The 22381-nt window shown below is 47.7% G+C and overlaps 2 protein-coding genes across 7 annotated transcripts in view; one reads left to right on the top strand and one right to left on the bottom strand.

The window, feature by feature from the left end:
- Positions 1-22381, top strand: part of TMEM106C (transmembrane protein 106C) — a 33958-nt gene that overhangs the window by 3787 nt on the left and 7790 nt on the right. For 3 of the 5 annotated variants that reach the window (XM_035102923.3, XM_088661259.1, XM_035102929.3), the window contains exons 2-8: positions 1858-2084; positions 3325-3388; positions 4469-4628; positions 4739-4879; positions 4986-5035; positions 5698-5751; positions 6154-6286. In XM_035102923.3, coding sequence (XP_034958814.2) covers positions 1898-2084; positions 3325-3388; positions 4469-4628; positions 4739-4879; positions 4986-5035; positions 5698-5751; positions 6154-6286 — 789 coding nt within the window. In that variant the 5' untranslated portion in view covers positions 1858-1897. Of the gene's footprint in view, positions 1-1857; positions 2085-3324; positions 3389-4468; positions 4629-4738; positions 4880-4985; positions 5036-5697; positions 5752-6153; positions 7762-22381 lie in introns of those variants that run through there. The other 2 variants (XM_088661260.1, XM_035102915.3) reach the window with 2 other exon arrangements.
- The window catches only part of AGAP2 (ArfGAP with GTPase domain, ankyrin repeat and PH domain 2), a 118440-nt gene continuing 105431 nt past the window's right edge, over positions 9373-22381 (bottom strand). For both annotated transcript variants that reach the window (XM_035102953.3, XM_035102946.3), the window contains exons 12-18: positions 20545-20646; positions 20269-20415; positions 17005-17156; positions 16228-16318; positions 14738-14960; positions 13454-13709; positions 9373-11635 (exon numbers count right to left, since the gene is read on the bottom strand). In XM_035102953.3, coding sequence (XP_034958844.3) covers positions 11429-11635; positions 13454-13709; positions 14738-14960; positions 16228-16318; positions 17005-17156; positions 20269-20415; positions 20545-20646 — 1178 coding nt within the window. In that variant the 3' untranslated portion in view covers positions 9373-11428. The remainder of the gene's footprint in view (positions 11636-13453; positions 13710-14737; positions 14961-16227; positions 16319-17004; positions 17157-20268; positions 20416-20544; positions 20647-22381) is intronic.

The raw sequence follows: 22381 nt of genomic DNA, 5'->3' as shown, positions 1-22381 counted from the left end.
AATTCATCAGTTGATCAGAAAATGTTAATCCTGTCCACATTCTTCTGTTACAAATCCAAACTGAAGTGAGCAGTGCCCTGGGCGTTCCATAGTTTAAATGTAACAGTTGGGGAAAGTCTCGTCTCACATTCATGCATGCCTTACTTCAGGTGAGGGGTGAGGAACTTGTGCCTGCCCACCTCCATGTTGCTGGACTAAGTCCCATGATCATTGGCCATGCTGGCTGTGGCCGATGGGAGTTGGAGTCTGACAATATCTAGAGGGCCACATATTTCCCCATGCCTGCTTTAGATGACAGGGGTTCAGGCAGCAGAGCTGCAATTCTTGAATGGTGCATATGACTAAGTTTATATTGAAGGAGGCAGTTCCTGAAGTATATTGGTCCCAGACTCTTTAGGGCTTTGAAAGTTAAGACTAGCACAAGCAGGCACTCAATGAAGCTGAAACAACACTGTATGGAAATCCAAAACAGTCTGGCTGCTGCATTCTGGAGCAATGGCAGTTTCCAGACTTACTTCAAAGGATGATGATGGATCCACAAGCACTTCCTAGGTGTTGTTGTTGTTGTTTAGTCGTTTAGTTGTATCCGACTCTTCGCGACCCCATGGACCATAGCACGCCAGGCACTCCTGTCTTCCACTGCCTCCCGCAGTTTGGTCAACTGCGGGAGGTCAAGTTTGGTCAAGTTTGGTCCTAGGTGTACAGTATGCATTTTCTTGCCTGGGAGCATAGCCCCACCTAAGGCAGGCCAAACATATGAATCTGTATGATACAGTATACATATATAAAAATTCCTTCAGTAGCACCTTAAAGACCAACTAAGTTTTTATTTTGGTATGAGCTTTCGTGGTCTTTAAGGTGCTACTGAAGGAATTTTTTTATTTTGTTTCGACTCAGACCAACACGGCTACCTACCTGTAACTAGTATACATATATATTTATGTGCAGAGAAAACAGCGTCATTTGCTGGTTTTTTTTCTACAGTAGTACCTCGGTTTACAAACACAAATGGTTCCGGAAGTCTGTACTTAACCTGAAGCAAACTTTCCCATTGAAAGTAATGGAAAGTGGATTAATCCATTCCAGGCAGTCCGTGGAGTGCTTAAACTGAAGCGTACTTAACCTGAAGTGAACTTTTCCATTGAAAGTAATGGAAAGTGGATTAATCCGTTCCAGACGGGTCCGCGGAGTACTTAAACTGAAAATACTCAAACCGAGGTGTACTTAAACCGAGGTATGACTGTATTGTGATTGCATTAGCAAGAGGGAGACAAAGGTGTTGCAACTGTTTATATGCTGCAAGCTGTTTGGGATCCAGATAAAGTTCAGGAAGTGGAACTGGACAATAAATTTTGGTTTCCGAGTACTGTATCTTCTTTTTATGATTTCTAGGCTGTCTTTCTAGGGCAAACCCCTCTCAAGGCAACCTAACTTCAAATTCAAAAAAGGCAGTTAACTTAAAACATTTCAAGAGCCAGCATCCTGCTCTTATTAATTAAATATCAAACAGGATACTTGGTTGTCACTCTTCTCTCTCTCTGCTTTCTTATGCCTGGGCAAAGCAAGCTGAAATTTTGAGGTGAGAGAAATGAGAGATCCTCTTGTTTTGCCCCTTCCGAGAATTTTAGCACAACCGTAATACATGGTATAAAAGTGAAGGAAAACCGTGCAAAAATGTAGATTGTATACAGGTTGCAGAAGTCATTCATTTTCCCATCGCCATCTTGGTGCAGAGTTCTAACCTTTTTTCTGGATTACATGTGGCACTGATGGTGTCCCTTTCTGAAGAGGATTAACCTGGGGTGGGAGAGATACTGCTTTTTATGTCAACATTTGTCCTCTGCTTCACCATTTCAGGACACGTTGGGAACCCCCTCCCCCCAAAAAACCTGATGCAATGGGATCTTTGCAATCTGTTGGCACCAGCTCCTACTCCTCCAGTCGACGACAGAGAGAAGAGGACAACGATTTGCTAGACAACAAGGATCGGGAGGAAGACATTGCCAGGTTTCCATATGTTGAATTCACTGGGCGAGACAGCATCACCTGCCCCTCCTGCCAAGGCACTGGCTGCATCCCAACAGGTAATTCTGGCTCTCTATACCTTAGCCTGCTATCTTACTTCCAGAGGACGGTGAGTTTTTTGCACTACTAGGCCATACCTTAAAGGCATCCTAAAGTGCCTTTTCCTACTCCTGCAAATCCTGTCTTTTAGCATTTCCTATTATATCACCTTGGGCTGTGCAATAACTGTACTTGAGAAGTCAAGCCGGCCAGTGGCCTGTGTATGTTGTAGCTTACTACTTTGATCTATCTGGATTTGTGTGGAGTAAACCAATCCCTTGTCCTGCAGGAATCGCTGGTGTGGTATTCACACAACTTGCTGTTGTTGCACACCAGTCATGCCTAATAAGCGAGGGCTGTTGGAAGCTAGAGAATCCTACCCCCAACATAGGACTTGGACTGGGCTGCCTCCAGGCCCCTTCCTGCTATAAGGTTTTGCAATCTGTATAGCTTCAACTCCCATTGGTTTTGAAAGCATGTTTCATCCTGTGGGATCTTCCCTGCTCCCCCCCCCCCCCACACACCTTGTGATTTCCCTGCCACTTGTAGTTTATGTCCTTTATAAATAACAGTCACATGGTGATGTGGTGTGCACCTTGTTTCTCAGAGGTGAGCTTGGACAGACTGAATCTCACTCTGCAGACCTGATGTTGCCTGCCTCTGGTGTGGCAAACTTGGCAGATTCTTTGGAGTGGTAGGTAGCACCTCTACATCAGTGGCACAGTCTTGATTCTAGACTCAGGTCTGCCACAAGTGTATAATTTTGTTCAAATTACATTTATTTCTGTTTCTACCCTATGCAGGGGTGGAGAACCTGTTGCTTTCTAGATATTGTTGGATTCGAACTCTCATCAGCCTCAACAAGCTTGGCCAATGGCCACAGAGGATGGGAGTGGTAGTCCAATAATATCTGAAGGGCCTCAGGTTCCCCTTCCCAATCTTGTTCTTTTTTTTTATACTTAAACTAAAGGTTCCAAAGGTGGACTTGAAACCAGTCTGTTTGTTTTGTTGAGTATGCATTATCATATCCTCCTCTTTTTAAAAAAGCTTAGGTAACACCTACCCCATCCCACTATATTGTCCTTGTAGAGTTGTTCACTTCTCAGTCCTATTGATAATTTACAGGAAATTCAAATAAGTTATTTAGGACTTTTTCATATGGAAATCCAGATTTCACAGTTCTCAGGCTGACTTTAAAAAACTGTGAGGTGCATATCTGTGCATTGAAAACAAGCCTGTAAGACTGCTTTCTTCTTCTAGAACAAGTCAACGAATTGGTAGCTCTAATACCATACCATGACCAGAGATTAAAACCTCAAAGGACGTAAGTACAAATGGAGTCTCTAACTTCTCTTGCTGCCTTTATGTTCTGGGCATAGACATGGAAGTAAATTATCCTGCTGAAAGGAGATATCTCACCACCGCCTCCATTTTACTATCTGCCCAACTACTCTAATCTCCCAAATGCCTTGACTGCTACAGTGGTACCCCTCTAGACGAATGCCTTGCGCAACAAAAAACTTGCAAGACGAAAGGGTGTTGTGTTGCGCGAGGCGTCTCACAAGACGAAGCCTTCTATGGCCACGCTTTGCAAGACGAAGCCGCAGAACAGCTGATCTTTGCCTTCTTGCCGCGCTACAGCTTGTTCCCCTTTGCGTTCCGCTGGTCTCTGCTGGTTGCTTCTCGCCGCCGCTGCGAGGTTGACAGCTGATCTTCTTTGCCTTTTTGCTGCGCTACAGCTGTCAGCGCAAGCTGAAGCGAAGCTCAGGGAAGGCAGGCAGGCAGACGACAACAGCCCTGGAGCTGAAGCTCAGTGGGCGCTGCTTGCCGCCTGCCTGCCTGCCTTCCTCGCCAGCGGGGCTTCCTCGGGGAAGGCAGGCAGGCGGCAAGCAGCCCCGGAGCCAAAGCGCAGCGGGCACTGTAGTGCTTTGTTTTGCTCCCCGACTTGATGCGTATCCTGAACAAAAAAAGAGTGTATTATCTGTTGCCTTCCCCCCAGAGATACTGAGGTGCATCTTAAGGATGTTTTGAGGAGCTTTTGTATAATGAAGGGTTAAATTATTTCTGATGGGAGGGCGAGGGGAGAATGATAGGAATTTGTGTGGTGATGAACCGATTGATTAAATGTGACTGCCTAGTCCAGTGCTTTGCACTTCCTTTGCAAAATGGAGGTGTGCTTTGGTGTGTTCACTAGTTGCTGGGAATCACAAGCAAGGAGGGTGCTGTTGCCCTGAGGCCCTGCTTGCTGATATGCTTCCTATAGGCATCTGGTTGACACAGGAAGCCTTTGGCCTGATCCAGCAAGGTCCTTCTTATGTTCTTATGCATATAAAGTGTGGATCTGTTAGCAAGAGCTGAGCACAGGATGGGAAGCTGGCTAAACTGTTGATCTTGTCCTCTGCAGGAAACTCTATGTTTTGGTGTCGGTGTTGCTCTGCCTCCTGGTGTCAGGGCTGGTGGTCTTCTTTCTCTTTCCTCATTCAGTCCTTGTGGATGACAATGGCATCAAAGTGGTTACGGTCTGGTTTGATGAGAAAAACTCCCTTGTGGTCCTTGCCATCACGGTAATACCCAAGTGTGTCTATATATTACTTAATGCAGCTGCAGTTTCTCGGGTCAGTGCTAAGAATCTTATTGGCTTCCTGTGTTTCTTTTCCTCTGTCCTACTTCATAGGCCACTCTCCGGATCAGAAACTCCAATTTCTACTCGGTAGCAGTAACCAGCTTGGCCAGCCAGGTGCAGTACATGAATACTGTGGTTGGGACTCGGCAGATCAACAACGTCACCCGTATCCAGGCACTGAGTGACCAGCTGGTACTGCAGCCTAGAAAGGCAATAGGGGTCTTGCCTTTATGGTGGGGGAGGGAGGAGATGCAGCCTCTTAAACTAATGTGGCTTTGCTTGTGCCCTGTTTTTCCAGGTGAATTTCACAGTGAAGGCTGAAATGGGTGGACCATCTTCTTATGTATAGTAAGGACTTGGTTTATGCTTATCTGTGTTTGAACCTTAGCTAGGCTCTGCAGCACTTGCCCCAGAGTAGCTGCCACCTCTCTCCACCCACCTCCACTTTTCTAGAGAGCTTTTGGTTAGCCTCAAGTAGTTACTTGTCTTGTGCCTGCTGGAGCAACTGCACAATAGAGCCAGTGGATAAGCATAAGCTGTGCACAAGCTTTGGAAATGGTCTCTTAGCAATATCTGGCAATTGTATTATAGCATTGCCTCTCAGGATGTGGAGAATCATGACCCTCCCAGCCAAACTTACTATAGCTTTTATTGCATGCTCCTGCCACAAACCAAGAAGCCTCACTTAAGTGCAGTGTCTTGGTTCTTCCATGCCACTGCTCTCTCCTGGTCCCTAGGTTCAGGCCCAGCTATCTCAGACCAGTGTGGTGTAGTGGTTAGAGTGCTGGGCTAGGACAAAAGAGACCCAGCTCCCAAGTAAAGATAAAAAAGGCATCAAAATGTTACCAAAGCTTGGAAGAGCACTGCACTTCATTAAACACTTGTAATGAGATGGTAATTTGTCAATATGATTAACATGACAAGACTTCATTGAGCATCTAACATTTCATATATTTTCTTTTAATTGTTCAAGTCTCTTGCCAATTTATTTCTGTCTTGGTCTTTTCCAGTTTCTTTTGCACTTTACCCAAGATCAGAGTGCACAACATGGTGATTTTCATGAGGTATGCTGCTCTTATATTCTGCTTTGCCTCTACTAGAAGTAAATTTGAGATCAGTTGATAAATCTTCTAGTGTGAATTCCTAACTAGGCACTGACCTGTAGGACCATTTGACTCACAGTAAATGTGTGGGTTGGAAGGAAGTAGAGTTTTGTGTACGTGTGAGAAATAAAATAAAAAATTATCTGCTGGGTCAGTCCAAATCTTGAAAGCTGAACTCTGTGACCAGAATAAATTACACAAATCCCCAGAACAGATTGGGGAAGGAGGGGGGGAGAATGTTTGCCTCAGTGCTTCTTTGAATGACTCCATTTTTAGCATAGTACAGTATGCATGGCATAGTAGAAAGGGGTGCAACCTTTCTCTCCCCCGCTGTGATTCCTTCTCTTTGCTTCTGCCTCTCAGGACTTCAGTGAAGATCTCCTACATTGGCCACATAACTCAGAGTTCCTTGGAGACGCATCATTATGTCGACTGTGGTGCGAATATCACCTATACCCAAGGCAGTTCTCGGCCTGTACCCACACCACCAACTAGGGTAGGTGTAGCTCAAGAGAAGAACAGTTTGAGTCACCTAATGTACTTCAGTGATCCTAGCAGCCTGGTTTCGACTACTGTATAACCTCAGGACAATGGGACTTGTTTTTTTGTATTTTTGGAGGGCAGGGAGGGGTTGTTGTAGTTCTTCCGTGAAACGGAAGATATGAATGTCTCTGCACGCAGCACTTCTCCCACACTATTACATGAATAGCTGGACAATGCCTCAGCTCTTGTTTTGGAACAGCCTCTGCTTAGTCCCTCCACCTCCTTCACGCTGCCAGCGTCTAGCTTGTTATTTTGCTCTTAGCTGATCAGCCTTGGTTCTTGAGGACACCCGCTTGAGAGCGTCTCTGTTCCTCCTTAAAACTAGGAAAAGGCGTCTTTCTGTAGGTGCTTCATTCCACTGGACTACAAAGTATGAAATAATTCCCAGGGTGGTGCTTCTAACTCTGTTGTTACCAAAGAAGGAATTAATATTCGATTGTGGAAGAGGAAGTAATCTTTAACCTCATTTCTCGTGTACTGGTTTGAAACACTTGTCTTGCTTTGTTGTCAGGGAGACAGGCTAGCCAGGAAGTGAGAAGACAAGCCAGCAATCTAGGTTTTGCAGAAGCAAATGGATTTTGCAATAGTTACAGCCCTGTTGTGGGTGGGGATTCCTAGACATTCAACGGGGTTTTCATGGTTGCAGTTCCTTTTAAGCTTGTTTTGACTGTGTCAGTGGTGTTCCTAAAGCTCCTTTGATGTCTCTTAAGTGTATTGTTCTAAAGGGAGCACTATTGATTTAGAGCAGAGGTGGCTAACCAGTGGTCCTCCTGCCCCTAGCTTCCATTCTTCCTTCTTGACAACTGGCCATGCTAGCTGGATTGATGGGAATTGGAAGTCAACAGCAACTGGTAGGCCACAGGTTCCCTATCCCTGACTTAAGGGTTGTCACACATTCTGCATCAGATTTTTCTGCTAGGAAAGGGCTACGAAACTTCTGGGTCTTTGCATTAGAAATACCTATGAGCAGTGGGATTTTAAAAATCTGTCCAAGCTGGGAAATGTTGGGTCCGTTTAGTTGTCCCCTGTGTTGTTTAGAGGGGTTTGTTCTCAATATTTTTGTACTTTGTAGTAAAGAAAAATATTTATCTTTTTAGTGTTTCTGTTTAAAATGTTTCCCACTCTTGAAAGGATTAGGAGGGATACATCCTAGGTAAATTGAGAAAGTAAAATTTAGGACTGGAAGGATACTCCTCTGGATCACTACTAATCCTTTTCCCATTACACTTTCATAACTTCTAACACTTTTTTGTGTTCTTGCCAGTCTGTGGAGAAAAAAGACACCCCTTTAAACTTGAAGTGAGTTTTAACTCTGTATCTTGATATTTAAACAATGGGGAGAGTTAATGTTTCTATAGAATCTGTACCTTTTTGCTTAGAAGACTCTAGTGCTAAAAAGTTAATAAACCTTAAGTCTTCTGCTTTTGAGAGAGGTGTGCTGATTTTTCTCTATGTCGTCAGTTTGATACAACATGGCTTTGTAGGATACTTGATGGCATTGCAGAAGTTGTAGTTTCAGGTCTTGCAGTACAATGGCTGGTGGTAATAAACCCAGCCCACAGGTACGAAGCCTGCTAGGAGGGAGTTGGCCAAGGAAAGTCTGGGACCTGGAATGGCTTATTGCTCAGTGGAATGTTTATCCAAACTAATAGTAGGGTTTCTTCCCTTGGCCACACTTTCCCTCTTTTTAAACTCTGTGCTAGCTGATCGCCAATTTCCATAACTCAAAAATTGATCTGCCTTCATTTGGAAATTACTACACCAGTGGATTGTGGTTGTAACAAGAATGGGCACAAGCTTTGCTGATACGATGAGAATGATTTGTTGTGTGGTGCATGTACTTGGAATGTGCTGTGTGGACAAACTGCTTGTGAAAATGAATGCCCTTCCTACATTCATAACGTTACCATCAAAGCCAGTGTACACCGGTTGCAGAGTTTGTTCCGGCACATGTTTTGTTCCAGCTCAAACAACACTCCTGATTGAGGTGTGATACCACTTGCTCCAACAAACTGGTCGTAGGCAGCACCTAAAACCATAGTTGCTCAATTGGTTGAAGAGCAGCATTTACTGCAGCTCCTGTGGACCCTGAGTCCAGCAGATTTTCACACCTAGGCCAAGGAAGGAAGCAACATGAAAACGTCCAACCTTACCAGAAGCAGGATTTCATGTTAATGCTAGTATTTTGTGAGGTCTCGCATCAGATCCATCAGTGTAGCTAATTGGGGTGGGGTATGTAAACAACGCGGGTGGTGCTGTGGGTTAAATCACAGAGCCTAGGGCTTGCCGATCAGAAGGTCGGCGGTTCGAATCCCCGTGACAGAGTGAGCTCCCGTTGCTCGGTCCCAGCTCCTGCCAACCTAGCAGTTTGAAAGCACGTCAAAACAAAATGCAAGTAGATAAATACCGGTAGGCACCGCTACAGCGGGAAGGTAAGCGGCGTTTCTGTGTGCTGCTCTGGTTCGCCAGAAGCGGCTTTGTCATGCTGGCCACATGACCTGGAAGCTGTACGCCGGCTCCCTCGGCAATAATGCGAGATGAGCGCCACAACCCCAAAGTTGGTCACGACTGGACTTAATGGTCAGGGGTCCCTTTACCTTTACCTATGTAAACAAAGCAAATGCTCTCCTCTGTCTCGCTAGTCGTCTTGTTTTTAGTCCCTCCTGACCCACAGACCTGTGTGGTTTGAGAAACATTTTGCCTGCTGTGATGTGCAGAGGAGTGTTGTTCTGTTCTTGCTTCCCCAGGCAGAGTGAACTTGCTCGCTGCTTCTGAGACCTCTCAAGGTGAGAGCAGCATTGAAGTGTCTGTGCAGCCAGTCCTCCACCAACCTCTTGACACCCAGCCTTGATAATCTCTCTTGCTCATGGCCACAAACACTTTCCTACTCCCTCACCTGTGCAATTCAAGGTGGTCTTAAAAGGCATCATTTCCTGCTTACAACCATTTCCTGCTTTAATCTCTGCTAGGAAGGAAGGAAACTGAGTAAGAACTGCTCCCCGCCCAGCAGCAAATCAAACTCCAGACCACAGTCACAAGAAGGAATAACCAGTCTTTGTTATTACATCTTCTTACATTGTCACGTACTTACAAGTTACAATCCAAGAGATTACAACAGCGGCACAGGGCCAATACTATCAGCTCTGGCACTTCTGCATCCCCCTCCCCCCACCCCCAAACCTCACATTTCCCTCCAGGAGGTATTATAATCCCATCCCACTGTGAGGGCTCGCACCAGAGGCTCTCCTAGAACCTTGTGCTGAACTGCCATGCCCAACAGCATAAATTACATTGTCTTCAAGATCCCCCCATACCCCACCTGTCCCCCTCATGACCACAGGCTCTGGTCCTCCAAGGCAGGGGGGGAGGAGGAGTGCAGGGGCCCAAGGTAGCCCCTCCCAACATCTGGTTGTGCCAGGCCCAGCTTTCATCACTCTGCAAGGGAGGAGGCAGTGGCACCAGGATAGGCCCTTCCGCCTCCACCCAGGGCCTGTAAGCCTCGTGCAACACAATCGCCAATACATTCATGAGTGTGGTCCAATTCAGAAGGGCAAAGAAAGGCCTGGGGCCTCCGTGATGTGGCCGAGGTGGGCTTGTGCATCTGGCCCACTCATTAGCTCCAGCCCGGATATGAACTGAGCCGCAGCCAGCCACTGTAGGGAGTCAATGCCTGTTCACCTTCCTCCTCCTGGAATTCATTGCCATGACCCTCGTCACAGATTTGAAATAAAGCCTGAGGCCACACCACTCATCGCAAACCACACAGGTGCCTCTGCTGCAGTGATGGGACAGGAGGACGACGAACCCTGGCACCCGACATGCTGCCCAGCCAGAGAGAGGGAAGAGTCTTATGAAGCAATAAATTAAAACAGCAGTAGTCTAGCCAGAGAAGGAAGTGGAGGTGGCATCTGGGTGACAGGGGGAGGGAGGGAAGGGCCTTTTTTCCTTTTGTTTTCAACAACCCTTTATAAAAGCACTCTCGTTTTAAAAGCGAAGGCTTGGGCTTTCCTATTGGTGTCTTTTGTCACACCCTCCCGGCTTTTTGCAGGCCACAGCAGCACAGAAGCTGCTGTAAGCTGCATTCACAGCAAACAACATCCACGCCTGAGCTGGCAAGAAGTGTTTTGGTGGCTGAAGGCGGAAGCCTCTCCCAAGGAACCAGAAAGTGATTTGAAAGGGATGAGCAGAGAGCAGTTGAGGGGGCAGATCAGTGGCAGGTGCATGGTGGGTTGGGGAGGGGGAGTGCGCATGGCGGTTTAGGGCCAAAAAAAAAACCCTTGTTGAAAGGCAGAAAAGGTGAAGGGTTGAAGCAGTGCCGCCTTCTCACCCCCTCCCCAGAGGGAAAGGAATCAAGGTGCTAAGACTGAAAGGGTGTGTGGCCTATTTGGAAAGGCCAAAGGGTTTCCTCCCTCTGTAAATGGCATGAAGGCCTCCTCTCAAACCTTAGGCCCCTGCGCACTGCCTTACAAAAGATAAGACTCGCTGGACCATTTTTAACCTTTTCCCTGACAGCCAAGCTTTTCTGGGCCCTCTTAAGAGTTGGTTAGGTGAGGCTGGGTCGCTGACCACTCCAATAACACTGATTTACATTCCACCTTCAAAGCTTGTTACAAACACAGAAAGAAAGAAAAGGAAAACCCCACTCACCACTTGCCCACCCCCGCCCTCCCCATTTCTAAAAGTCCCCAGTAACTGGGAAAGAGAAAGCCATCCTGGGCCCTGATCCTTCACTCCGAGCGCTGGGACGCATTGTTCTCTCTGTTCCCCACAGGCATTGGCGGCCTGCTTTTAGAGATAGCTGTTGCCCTGGAGAACAGCAGAGCAGCTCAAGGCCTGGCAGTCGGGAGGAGAGTCGTGAGCCGCTGAGGTGGTTTGGGTGACGGCGGCGGCAGCCTGCGCCAAGCAGAGCCATTGGAGCAGAGCTCTGGGTGGCCACCACCTCCTCATCCTGTGCGAGACGGAAACTCATGATCCAAGCTCCTTGGCACGTAGTCCAGATGCCAGAGGGGTGTGGGGTCTCCCTAGGGAGAAGAGGCATCAGTTGCTGGACCCCTGTTGCACCACTGGGATAGGGAAAGAGGCTCCCCCTGGGATGCTACACCAGGGCAGTTCGGGCCTCGGTCCTTCCCACGCTGGCACTGCTGCTCTTCCGGCGCAGGCCAGGGGTGGCGATGCTGCTGTAGCCTTCGTTCGGGCAGCCGTGTTGCAAGAGGATGTCAGTGCATTCCTGGCTCCCTGATTGGCGGGCATAGAAGAGGGCAGTGTGCCCAGTGGCATCGCACGCCTTCACGTCAGCCCCGTACTGTGGGCGAAAGAGCGGTTGAGCCGTGTTAGGAACCCCAAGGTGCTCACTCAAAGAAGACACAAACATACACCTAGGCTCATGCTGAGGATTGGGAAATTAGGGTTTCACTGAATCAACGGTGTATGTTTGCACCATCTGCTTCCATTTACATCCACTTCTCCTCTCAGTCCAGAGGCTACCTCTCTCACCACCACCTTACTTCCCTTGTTAGCCTTTTCTCAGACTCTCTTGTTTCTCCCACAGCAGTAACGGCAGGCTAGAACAACTTCCTAGGGCTGGGACACTGCCCTGTTGTTTGGTTCTTCTACGGTTATGATCGGGCTGAGTTTGGGGAGGGCCCAGTTTGTTCTGGAGTCTACCAAACCACCTGTGATTACTATCTTGTTTTTTTTTTAAAAAAAACCTTCTTGCTCATCCATCCCAAAGAGCCTTTCAGTAAATAACTATCCCTGTGCCCCCACAATCTATGCAGCAGACCTGCCAAGCTGACATACAGCCCCAGCAGCAAACTACCCCTGCTGCAATGTAGTACTAAGTTATCCTGCATATGGAATGGCCCACCAACATTTTCATGTGTCCTGCTGACCCTTGCTAACACTATCTTGAGTACTGTTTTGATTTTTAACTTAGAACAGTTAAACCACGAGAACTCCGGGTGTGTGGGGGTTCTTCTAAGCCACATAAATACTTTGGCCTGGGATGGTCACTGCCAAAAACGGCTGGTGGGAGGACACACTGACTAGAAGCTATGCTAGTGCATCCATCCCAGTACTGTCCACTCTGATTGGCAGAGGGTCTCAGGTAGAGGTATTTCATGTCACCTGCAACCTGATCATTCATACACACCCACACCCACACACCTACACCTACACCTGGGTATGCCAGGTTTTGAACCTGGGACCTTCATGCAAATCTCATGCTCTGTGAACTCTGGCCCCTTTATATCGATTGCAGGTTGAAGCTCCATGGGCTTTAGATTTGGACCATGGATCCTCTGCATTTTTTTAAAGCTGCTTTTAAAAAGCTCAGCTGATACAAGTGTCTGAATCATTTCTTAAAGAGCCCACATTGCAGTTGTACATGCTACTGCAGAACTGTCTTAATGTGATTTGGAGTCAGGGCATGGGAAATGGAGCTTTTGATGAATAACTCTAGTCTATGTATACAAGCTACAAAAAGTGGCATGAACGAGGGAGACCTAAACTAGCCATACAGAGTAACTCTGAGAGTCAGCTCTATGCCAGTCCTCGTAGATGCTTGTCTCTTGTTTTTCTTTCTCCCTATATAAGGCTCTCATCTGCACTCTACATTTAAAGGGGGCTGAGGGATGTTGGGAGACCCCTATTGCCCTCACAGAGCTACTATTTCCAGAGTGGTTTATGAATCCATCAACCCCTGCACCCAGGGAACTTTGGGAAGAGAAATAAAGGTGGTCTAACAACTCGGCAGCCTTAACAGGCTACCAGGGCCAGCTCTAGGTAGAGCCCCGGTGGCGCAGTGCGGCGGGCTGGTAGGTATGGTGCTGCGCAGCGAAGCCGCGCGGAAACCATGCTGCGCCCTGCGAGGGCGGGGGCGCCGGTGCGATCTCCGTCCCTCAGCGCCAGGGCGCCCGACCTGCTCAAGACTGCCCTGCAGACTACCCAGGATTCTTTGGGGGAAGCCATGACTGTTGAAAGTGGTATGATACTCCTTTAACTGTAGAGTGCAGATAGGGCCTTAATCCTTTTTGACCCAGGGCACATAAGAGAGCTGGAAGGGAACATCTGCTTCCCTTGGATCCCCAACGTCCTTCACCATCCACTGCCAAGAACTTACCCAAACCAGAAGCTGAGTAATAACCACGTGCGCCAGGTCACATGCCACGTGCAGTGCCGAGCGCCGGTCTTTGTCGCCCGTGGGGGCGTTGATCTGATCCTTGGAGCTGTGGGCCAGCAACAGCAGCACAGCACCCAGGTCCTGGTCCAACACGGCCTGGAAGAGCTGGAACCCGAGGGAAAGTTCAGAGGAGGGCAGTGGTGCCAAGAACAGCCGCTGCTCGTATTTGGCTCGAATCCATGACTCCCGCTCTTCCCTAGGAAAACGGAGAGAGAGAGAAAGAGGGGTTATGATGGCTATAGGCAAATTCCACTTTCGGAGGCTGTATGCTGCGGAATACAAGGGGAACAGAAGGGAAGGGCTATTGTGCTTATGACCCTGGTTGAGGTTTCTTTCCCCCAGTGAGAAACAGGACTGGATCCTGGCATGATCCACCCAGCATGGTCCTTCTTAAGTAGAGAAGGCCATCCCGCCAACTGAAGAATAAACTAGATGATTATCAAGGACCCAACTCTACAATATAATCATTCTGAGTCTAAACCGGCCTAGCAATAAACAGGAAGAGCAAAACTCATAGCAATGTATACCTAGAGTTTAAAATCGGTGAATGTAGCTGAATGTAAATGGATTCTCCATGCCCTCCTTACATCTGCAAAAAGATTGATATTGATACATTGGAAGGACAAAAATATGGCCTCTTTCGATCAATGGATAGATGACATGACAACTCTTGCAACCCATGAACAGATCATTTTCAGATGAAGATTATGTATGGACAAATTTAACAATATTTGGAACTTATTTATTGAAACCATAGTGACTCATGAGTCAATGTATATTTGAGAGAAACAGTAAGTTCATTCATTCATTCATTCATTCATTCATTCATTTATATATACGTTATATAGTTCTGTAATCTTAATTATATTTTATTTTTATATTGTTTTTCCTCTGACTTTTAATATGTTTTATGTATTCTTTTTCTTTTTTTACTTATTATTAAGAGGAGCTACTAAGTACGACCACAAACTCCCAACCAGTTAACGGCACAATAAGCCAGGCAAAGTGAAGCCATTATGAAAGAAAGTGTGGCAAGGGCTTAAGTTCCCCTACCTATCCCAGGTACCAGTCTTAACTGGTAGTTTAACAGCACAATTCTGCACATGTGGACTCAGAATTTCACGTCCATGACTTTCGACAAGATTACGCTCCTGCACTGGACTCCTTAGGTCCTGGAGGCTCCAGTTGTGGCTGTGTTATGCTGGCATCTTGCTCTGCACTCACCGTGACGACTCACAAGTGGGTTTCCGGCGTCCTTGCGTGCATTTCTCCCAGACGCTGTTGGCCGTTTCGTTGCCAATGGAGGTGAGAACCAGCGTGAGCTCCAGCGGCCAGTCGTCCAAGTCAAGGGAGCGGACCCGGGAGAGGTGGGTGCCAAGGTTCCGGTGGATGCCAGAGCACTCAATGCAGATCAACGCCCCCAAGTTCAGGCTGGCCCAGGTTGGGTCTGGGGGTGAGACAAGTCAGCCAATCAGAAATCAGGGAAGGCTCCTCTCTCCCCCTGGAAAGAGCTCAGAGCTACGATTCCCAGAGTTCTCTAGGAAGTGAGGTTGTTAAACCACTCTGGGAATAGCTCTGAAAGGGGAATAGGAATCTCCTACCAGCTCTCCGCTCTTTTTGCAGACTGCAGTCCCCAGGATTCTTTGGGGGAAGCCATAATTGTTTAAAGAGGCATGATGCTCTTTATATGCATAGTGAAGATGGGGCCTTACTCTTGCACAAAGCTTATGCTCATCATGCCAAGATCCACCTTGAACTGCTCACCTGTCTTTTTAAAGGTTTCCTCTACCTCCCCCCTGACAATCATATGCTCCACTGATTTTCCTGCCCACAAACAAGGGACTGTGCCATCTTCCAGTGAAACAATGGTCTTCTACTGCCTTCACATCTGAGCCCCAGGAGTTATCAAGTTAACGCTACAATACCCCAAATGAACAGACAAGAAAAACATGCAACAGAAAAGAGATGTATGCATTTCCATATAAGGACACAACAATTCATACAAACAATCCAGGACAGCAAAGTTCAATTGCTTCATAGACTTACAAACCCCATCAGTCCCAACCAGCATGGTCAATGTTCAGGTTTGATGGGCATTGTAATCCAAAACATCTGGAGGGAACCAGATTGAAGAAGGCTGATCAAGTGGACAAGGACTACCGTACTGGTTGGGTAGTTTGCTCACCATGTGATGCTAGGCCTATACCCCACTCTATACCCCACTCTAGCAGTCTACTTCAGACTGCTGTTGTAAAGATAAAGGAGGATTTCTGTATGCTCCTTTGTGAAATAAGGCTGGGATAATTTTTTTTAAAGAATTAAACACACTCAATCCCAGCTCATTCCTGTTCCCCTACCTGCAGCTATGGCATTTTGCCTATCACAGATGGTTTCATCTTGGGCAGAAGTCACACCCTCTCTTTGTTCTGAATAGCATCTAGCACATAAAATAAAGATTATGTAGAAGCTGCCATAATACTCCCTGGATCCTCTGTCTCCAGACAGGATTAACCAACATGCTAAAAGGGAAATACCCGTTCCTAAGGAACTGGCAGAAAGCAGAGCTGTGTGGTGCCAAATGGCAGCACTAATATCGCAATAGCTTTAGTGCTAATAATACCCAAGGATCAATCACTGCCACCCAAGGGGAAAGCACACACACACATATCTGGAATCCCTTCAGATCCGACCACATACAAAAGAGAAATACTTACTCAAGGCCCCACAGTCCACACATAAGGAATTGCCTTTGGCATTACGGATGGCCTGGATTGCCACTGCTTCACTCTGGCTGTCCATGCGAGCCTGTAGGGATAGAGACCGGAAAAAGGAAGGAGCTGGAGGGTGCATTTTCCTGCTAGCCTTATCTTCAGAGTGCTTGAAGCCTGGTCTCCCTTCCCAAGGCAATATCCCTCTTCAAACCTTGTGCGAGGTTCTCGCTTTGCATGCCAGTCTTCACCCCAAACTGCAACAGGGTGGCCCCTGGAGACATTGCCTTGTGCCATGTGCTTTCCTTCTTCAAGCTGAGACAAATGGGATCTGACTCTGAGATGGGGCCTGCTTTATGGAAGGCTCCACGCAGGGAGGTCCACCGAGAACCCCACCTTGCCCCAAGCTTTTGCACTGCATGTTTGGATTTCTACTGCTTTCTCTTGTTTGCTGTTGATTTTGTTGTTGTTTTTTGGTACGGTTCTTATGCAAGTTGCCGTTTCCACCCTCCCTATTCAGAGTAAAAACATCTCATCGCCACCAAATACCCGGGGTGGGGTGGGGATGTTCTTCCCTGGTGCCAGAAAAATGGGGAGAGTGTTGGATAGATGGAGAGCTATTACAGAAAAGGCCCATCTATATAACACGTTAAATGGAAGGTGTGATCATGACAACTATATGGTAGCCAATACTGAGCCAGGCAAGCCTAAATCATTGTAGGGTAGAGGGGTGTGTGTGTGTGTGTGTCCGTGTTTTTTTTTTGGGGGGGGGGGATTCAGTACCTTGTTCTTGCTACTCTCGCAGCACTGCAAGCTAGCCAAGATCTGGCTCTCGATGGCCTGGACCCAGGAGTCCCTCTCTTCAATGGTGCTGGCTTCGAAATGCCATGTCTGCCCTGTACTGGAGACGATGATGAACTCAAAGTTCTCCTCCTCTGTGGGTACAAAACAGCAGGTTCAAGCTGGACCGCAGTGGAGGCTGGATGAATCCTACGGCTTCCAACCAACATATTCCCCCCCCCTGCACTCCCCTAAGGGACAGGTTCAACACAACCAGAGCGTGGGGAGGATGCCCTGCCGGGGGGAGTTGCATGGACAAGAGCCACAGCTTGTGCTTGCTAACAGCTCCAAACCCCATAAAGAGAGCCAGAGGCAGAGTTTTAAGGCCTTCCTGAGAACACGAGTCCCATATTCAAATATTTGTGACTGCCAATGTGCAAACATATTTGCTACTGCAAAAGTATTTACATAGGGCTCTGAAGTTGTGGAATGCTGTACAATGTGTGTTTTGCCTGGGGTTTTTTTTTACCGGCTCTCTCACAACCATACTATAAACTGCCATTTCCCATGTTACAGATGGGAGGGGGGGGGCAGGAGGAGTGAAAAAATGGCACACACTGTGGGGTCCGGAAGAGGCGGGGCTTGAACTCAGGTCCCCTCAGCCCCAGACCTGCGGCTTGAATTAATGGGCCTTAGTCTCTTCTGGAGTCTTCAAGAAAATCTCCAAAAGTTAACGGTACAGCAGTGCCCTTAGTAAGAGCAACTAAAAGGTGGCAAGCAAACAAGCAAGGTTTTTAGTTCATCAAAACCCTTCATCAGGTTAGTGGAAGGGCATAATGACGACAACCACCAGGGCATTAAAAAGGGGGCTGGTGCCATAATGCCACAAGGTGGTGGCTTTCCAAACTCTCACCCTCCAGGGCTCTCTGTCTTGTGTTGATGTGCCTGCCAAGGAACCTGTGGGCACAGCAGAAGTTTCTAGGGGAATACATTCTAGGGCACCCATGGAGCCTTCCTGTTCACCTGCACACACTAAGAGGGCAATCCAGACACACCCAACAATCCCCAAGGCAGTACAGTGCAGGATGAGATGGGCCTTATCTGTCATTACAGATCTTCCAGTTGAGGAAGCCCTGAGGAACCCGCAGGCTCTGTGGAACACAGTTTGAAAAAAGCCATCGTAAAGGAATTCCAGGAGCTCAGCCACCTTTGCAAACCCAATGTGAGGAGGAAGGGACATTATAGCAGTCCCCAAGGGCTGGGGGATTGTTAAGGGGAGGCAGAATAGGACGGAAGCTTTCTTGATCATGGGGGAAGCATTTTGGGGACAGACATCTACGCAGACTGCACGTCACGATGTAAGCACAATCGCATGCAAACAGGCGCCACGGCACAAAAGGAGCTCGCGCCTGCCCCCCGCCGCTCATTACCTGTTTTATAAATATTTCTTAAACTACCAAAGGTTTTTAATTTCCACATTTTACGCTTGGCTGCGGAGGGTCCGGAGGGGAAGCAGGAAGCGAGAGGCAGAGAAAGAGAAGGAAGGAAAAGAAGAAAGGGGAGAGTGTTCAGAGGAGGAGAAAAATAAGAACCAAAAAAAGCAGAGGCTATCCAGAACCCACGGGCCCAGGGGGTGACAGTGGCGGTGGGTGCGTGAAGAGTCGCAAGGGAGAGTGAGGGAGGAAGCTGCGTGAGCCGCGACAAACCCTTCCTGGGCAAGGGGGCATACAGCAGAACCGTAAGAGTGGAAATGAAAGGCTTCGCATCAGCTGCCTGGTGTAGACAGAACAGAAGAGGTGGGGTGGGAGCGGGAAGCCCAGTTGGACTTGGGGTGGTGCCTGCTGGACTCGGAATCTGTGGGGTGTTACCCTTAAAAAAACCCCCACTGGTTTCAGCACGGCCTCCCCACAGTCTAAATTCGTACTTCCTGAGGCCAAGCAGGCTGAAGACAGTGCCCGCCTTTCCTCTAGATCAGGGGTGGCTAACATTTTCTTTGAACCCTTTGGCCAATTCTCCAGGGAACCACATGCCAGCAGGTTATGGGTCCAAGAGTGGGTGTGGCTCTTAGGCAAGTATCCCCAAACTGCGGCCCTCCAGATGTTTTGGCCTACAACTCCCATGATCCCTAGCTAACAGGACCAGTGGTCAGGGATGATGGGAATTGTAGTCCAAAACATCTGGAGGGCCGCAGTTTGGGGATGCCTGCTCTTAGGGCTCATCCACACTTCCACTTTCCCTCAGGAAAATCCATTCCTTAGCGCTAAATCGGACCAAACGTCAATTGGATTCCCCTGGGATTGACGTTTGCGCCGATTGAACACTAAAGATTGGGTTTTCCAGAGGGAAGCAGTTGGGCAAAGACAAAACCGCTTGGACCCATGCCTACAAAGCAGGGGACAAGTGGAAGTGTGGATGAGCCCTTGCATGTTGGCTGCAGTTGAGTTGGGAGTCTAACAACACTGAGAAACACAGGTTCCCCACCCATGATCTAGTGTGATCCACTAGATCAGGCAGAGGGAGCTTCCAGTTCACAGGCCACATTGGTCCCAGCAGAGACCATTTCCGCCCCACAGACAACCATCTGCTCCACACTCAACTTCATAAGATCAGAGATCACCAGAGGAGCCATTTTTCCTTTGAAAACCAGCTGCCTTCACATGTCAACCACAGTAAATACCCAATCCCAGTTCACAGGATCATTCCCTACATTTTTCTGAGGGAGAAGGAAGATGTGAAGTGGGCATTTGGGCTGAGTGCTTGGGGGTTCGCAATAGACGTTATCTGCACTGTGGAAGGGAGTCTTCCCTCTTGTGCAAAGACTGTCACTCTGGCAAATATATGCATGTCTTCCCAGGTATGTGGCTACTTATTTTGAATGGTGAGGCGAGCAAGCTCCTTCTCCTGTTCTTACGAAAATTCACATTACCAGGAGCAAACCAGCTGGGGCCACAGCTTTTCCTACCCTAAAAAACAACGGGATGGTCCTTCTAAGATCTCAGAAATGTTAACCCCTATCTGAAAACAGAGAGGGTGTATGTACTTTTGTAAGCCAATAAAATGTTTAATAAAAACTTTTTTTAAAATGTTAACCCCTGAAATGTAGGGGCAGTGTGATGTCACTACAGGCACAATTTTTAAAAATCAGCTCAATGCATCATTCATAAGTCTTTCTCCGCATTCTGGAGGAGCAAAGAGTGAGGTTCTCAGGGGTCGAGAGCCCACAAGCCAGTCTCCATTGCAGTCAAAAACAAGGCAGCTGCCTCTTACCTTCTGCCTGCCCTGCAGACCCCTCTGTTTTTGAAGGAGTTGACAGCTTCTTCCTCCTGTGCTTCTTTCTGTCAACCATAGGGGATGGAGGTGGGTCTTTGCCACCGCTGCCAGGGCTGGAGAGCCCTTCTGCAGCCATGGCTACCTCTGCAGAAACATGCGGGAGAAACAGATCACATGGCTGGGCGGTTCATCCTTTCCTCTGCTCAAGGCAGCCCTTTCCCAGCATCCTCTCTCCTCCCATCCTGGGAGCTTCCAGGTCTGTGCTGAACTTACCAGCCTTGGAAGAGGACACAGATCGCTGCAGGCGCTCAGGTTTGCCCAAGAGTTTGATCGCTGGGTCGACAGGAGGATTCAGCAGGCCTGGACTGGGGCAAGCTGGGGTGGAGGGGAGAGAATGAAATTATGAAGCTGTGTCAGTCAGGACGTTGGCACAACTGGCCCAGAATTGCCACCTCTGACTCCGATCAGCACTTTAAAATCTCTCAGGTTTTCTCCAGCTTTCAACTGAAATAGGCGGAAGCTGTATCTAATACTTTCTGCATGAAAAGCATTTACACAAGAGCAAGCTGTGGCCTGTCAAGGTGTGAATATTCTAGTTTCCTAGATGTGAGTTCCCCACCATAGTACCCATGGGGCCCTAAGACATCACTTGGTGCCTGCCAAGGGCCCCTGCTTGCCCCATTTTTGTTCATCTACATAATTATGGCTTTTGAGGAGGGGGATACCTAATTTTTTTTATAAAAAAATGGACTGTGTTATGTTTGTTTTGTTGGAGGTGTAGGTGTTTGGCGTATGGATTCTGAGCATTGCCAGTGAGCATTCTTTCGTGAAATGGGTATTTTGTGGCACTCACAACAGTTTATGAGATTTCTAAACGTGCCCCATTTTTGAAAAAAAACTTGGGAACCCCTGGGCTGTGGTTTGGAGAAGCAGAATCACCAGGGCTGGTTATTTACACAGCCATTTCATCATTCTGAACCAGTCAGAAATCACAGCAGAGTGTCCAAAGCGAAGCCTAAATCTCTCCTGAGCGTATCTTCATCTCAAAATATATTGAGGCTCAAGAGATGGAACGGGCCACTGGTTAGGCCCCCAATTCTGCCCACCCCCATTGCCAATCCCATCCCCCAGTGCTGTAATTTTGCCACCTTTGAATGAGGCAGCAAATCTAAAAGGGCCTTAGGGCTTACCCCCACTTCCACTTGTCCTGTACATACAAGGGAAAATTCTATGGTTTGCAGTTGCGTGGCCTTCCTGTAGGGGCCGCTGCTGCTTCATATTACAGCTGTTTCCCCCACACTAGGGCTGAAGGGAACTTCCAGTTCTCCAGGTTTGTGAATTAAACTGAAACGATTATACTTAGCAAAGGCTCCAATTCAACTTGGCACCATTAGACACCTCGGAACAAAGAAATATGACTTCATTTAATAAGTTAAGCTAATTGCCCAAAGCCAAAATTCATCATAATTTTGTTTTATTAGAGCTTTGATTAGATTAAATAGGAATCAATTCTTTGATTCAAGCATTTTCACAGTGGAGGAGGAGGAGGAGGTGTGCAGCACCTCCAGGAAATCCGAAGACACCAGTGAATTCATTTACTGTAATCGTGCAGGAAGGGAATGTTGTGTTTTGGAGCTGGTAATTCTTGCAGCAGATGTACATAACTTGCATCTCATCAACTACGAATGGGGATGTATTAAGAGGAGCTCAATAGACCAACCTTATAAATAACCACTAGCCTGGTCACCTGTGGTAAAATGGTGACCTAAGCAGGGAAGCTTTACTAAAGCCGGCTCTTTTTATCCTCCGGGTACAAATGCCTAACATAGGTGCACGCTGCCAGCCTGGTTAAAAGAACTGGCTGTGGAATAGTTTCAGGAAGTTAGTCGCATGGCGGTAATAGATCTCCTGGGTTTGCTGCCTGCCCAAGACTGCAGGAAGCGGGTGGAGAGGGCATCAAGATCCTGGCAGGTAGTCCTGGGCGGCTGGTGTGCAGGTGGGTCACAAGAGGCCCCACTGCATGGATTTTTACATCCTATGCTGGAAAGAGGTGAATGCTTCTGATGTACAATGAGGAGGAGGAAGAGGAAGGGCGAACGCTCCCCATCAG

Source organism: Zootoca vivipara, chromosome 2, assembly GCF_965207765.1.
Source record: "Zootoca vivipara chromosome 2, rZooViv2.hap1.1, whole genome shotgun sequence".
NCBI lineage: Eukaryota > Metazoa > Chordata > Lepidosauria > Squamata > Lacertidae > Zootoca > Zootoca vivipara.
Note: the sequence above shows the minus strand (reverse complement) of the source record. Positions and strands in the feature narration are given on the sequence as shown.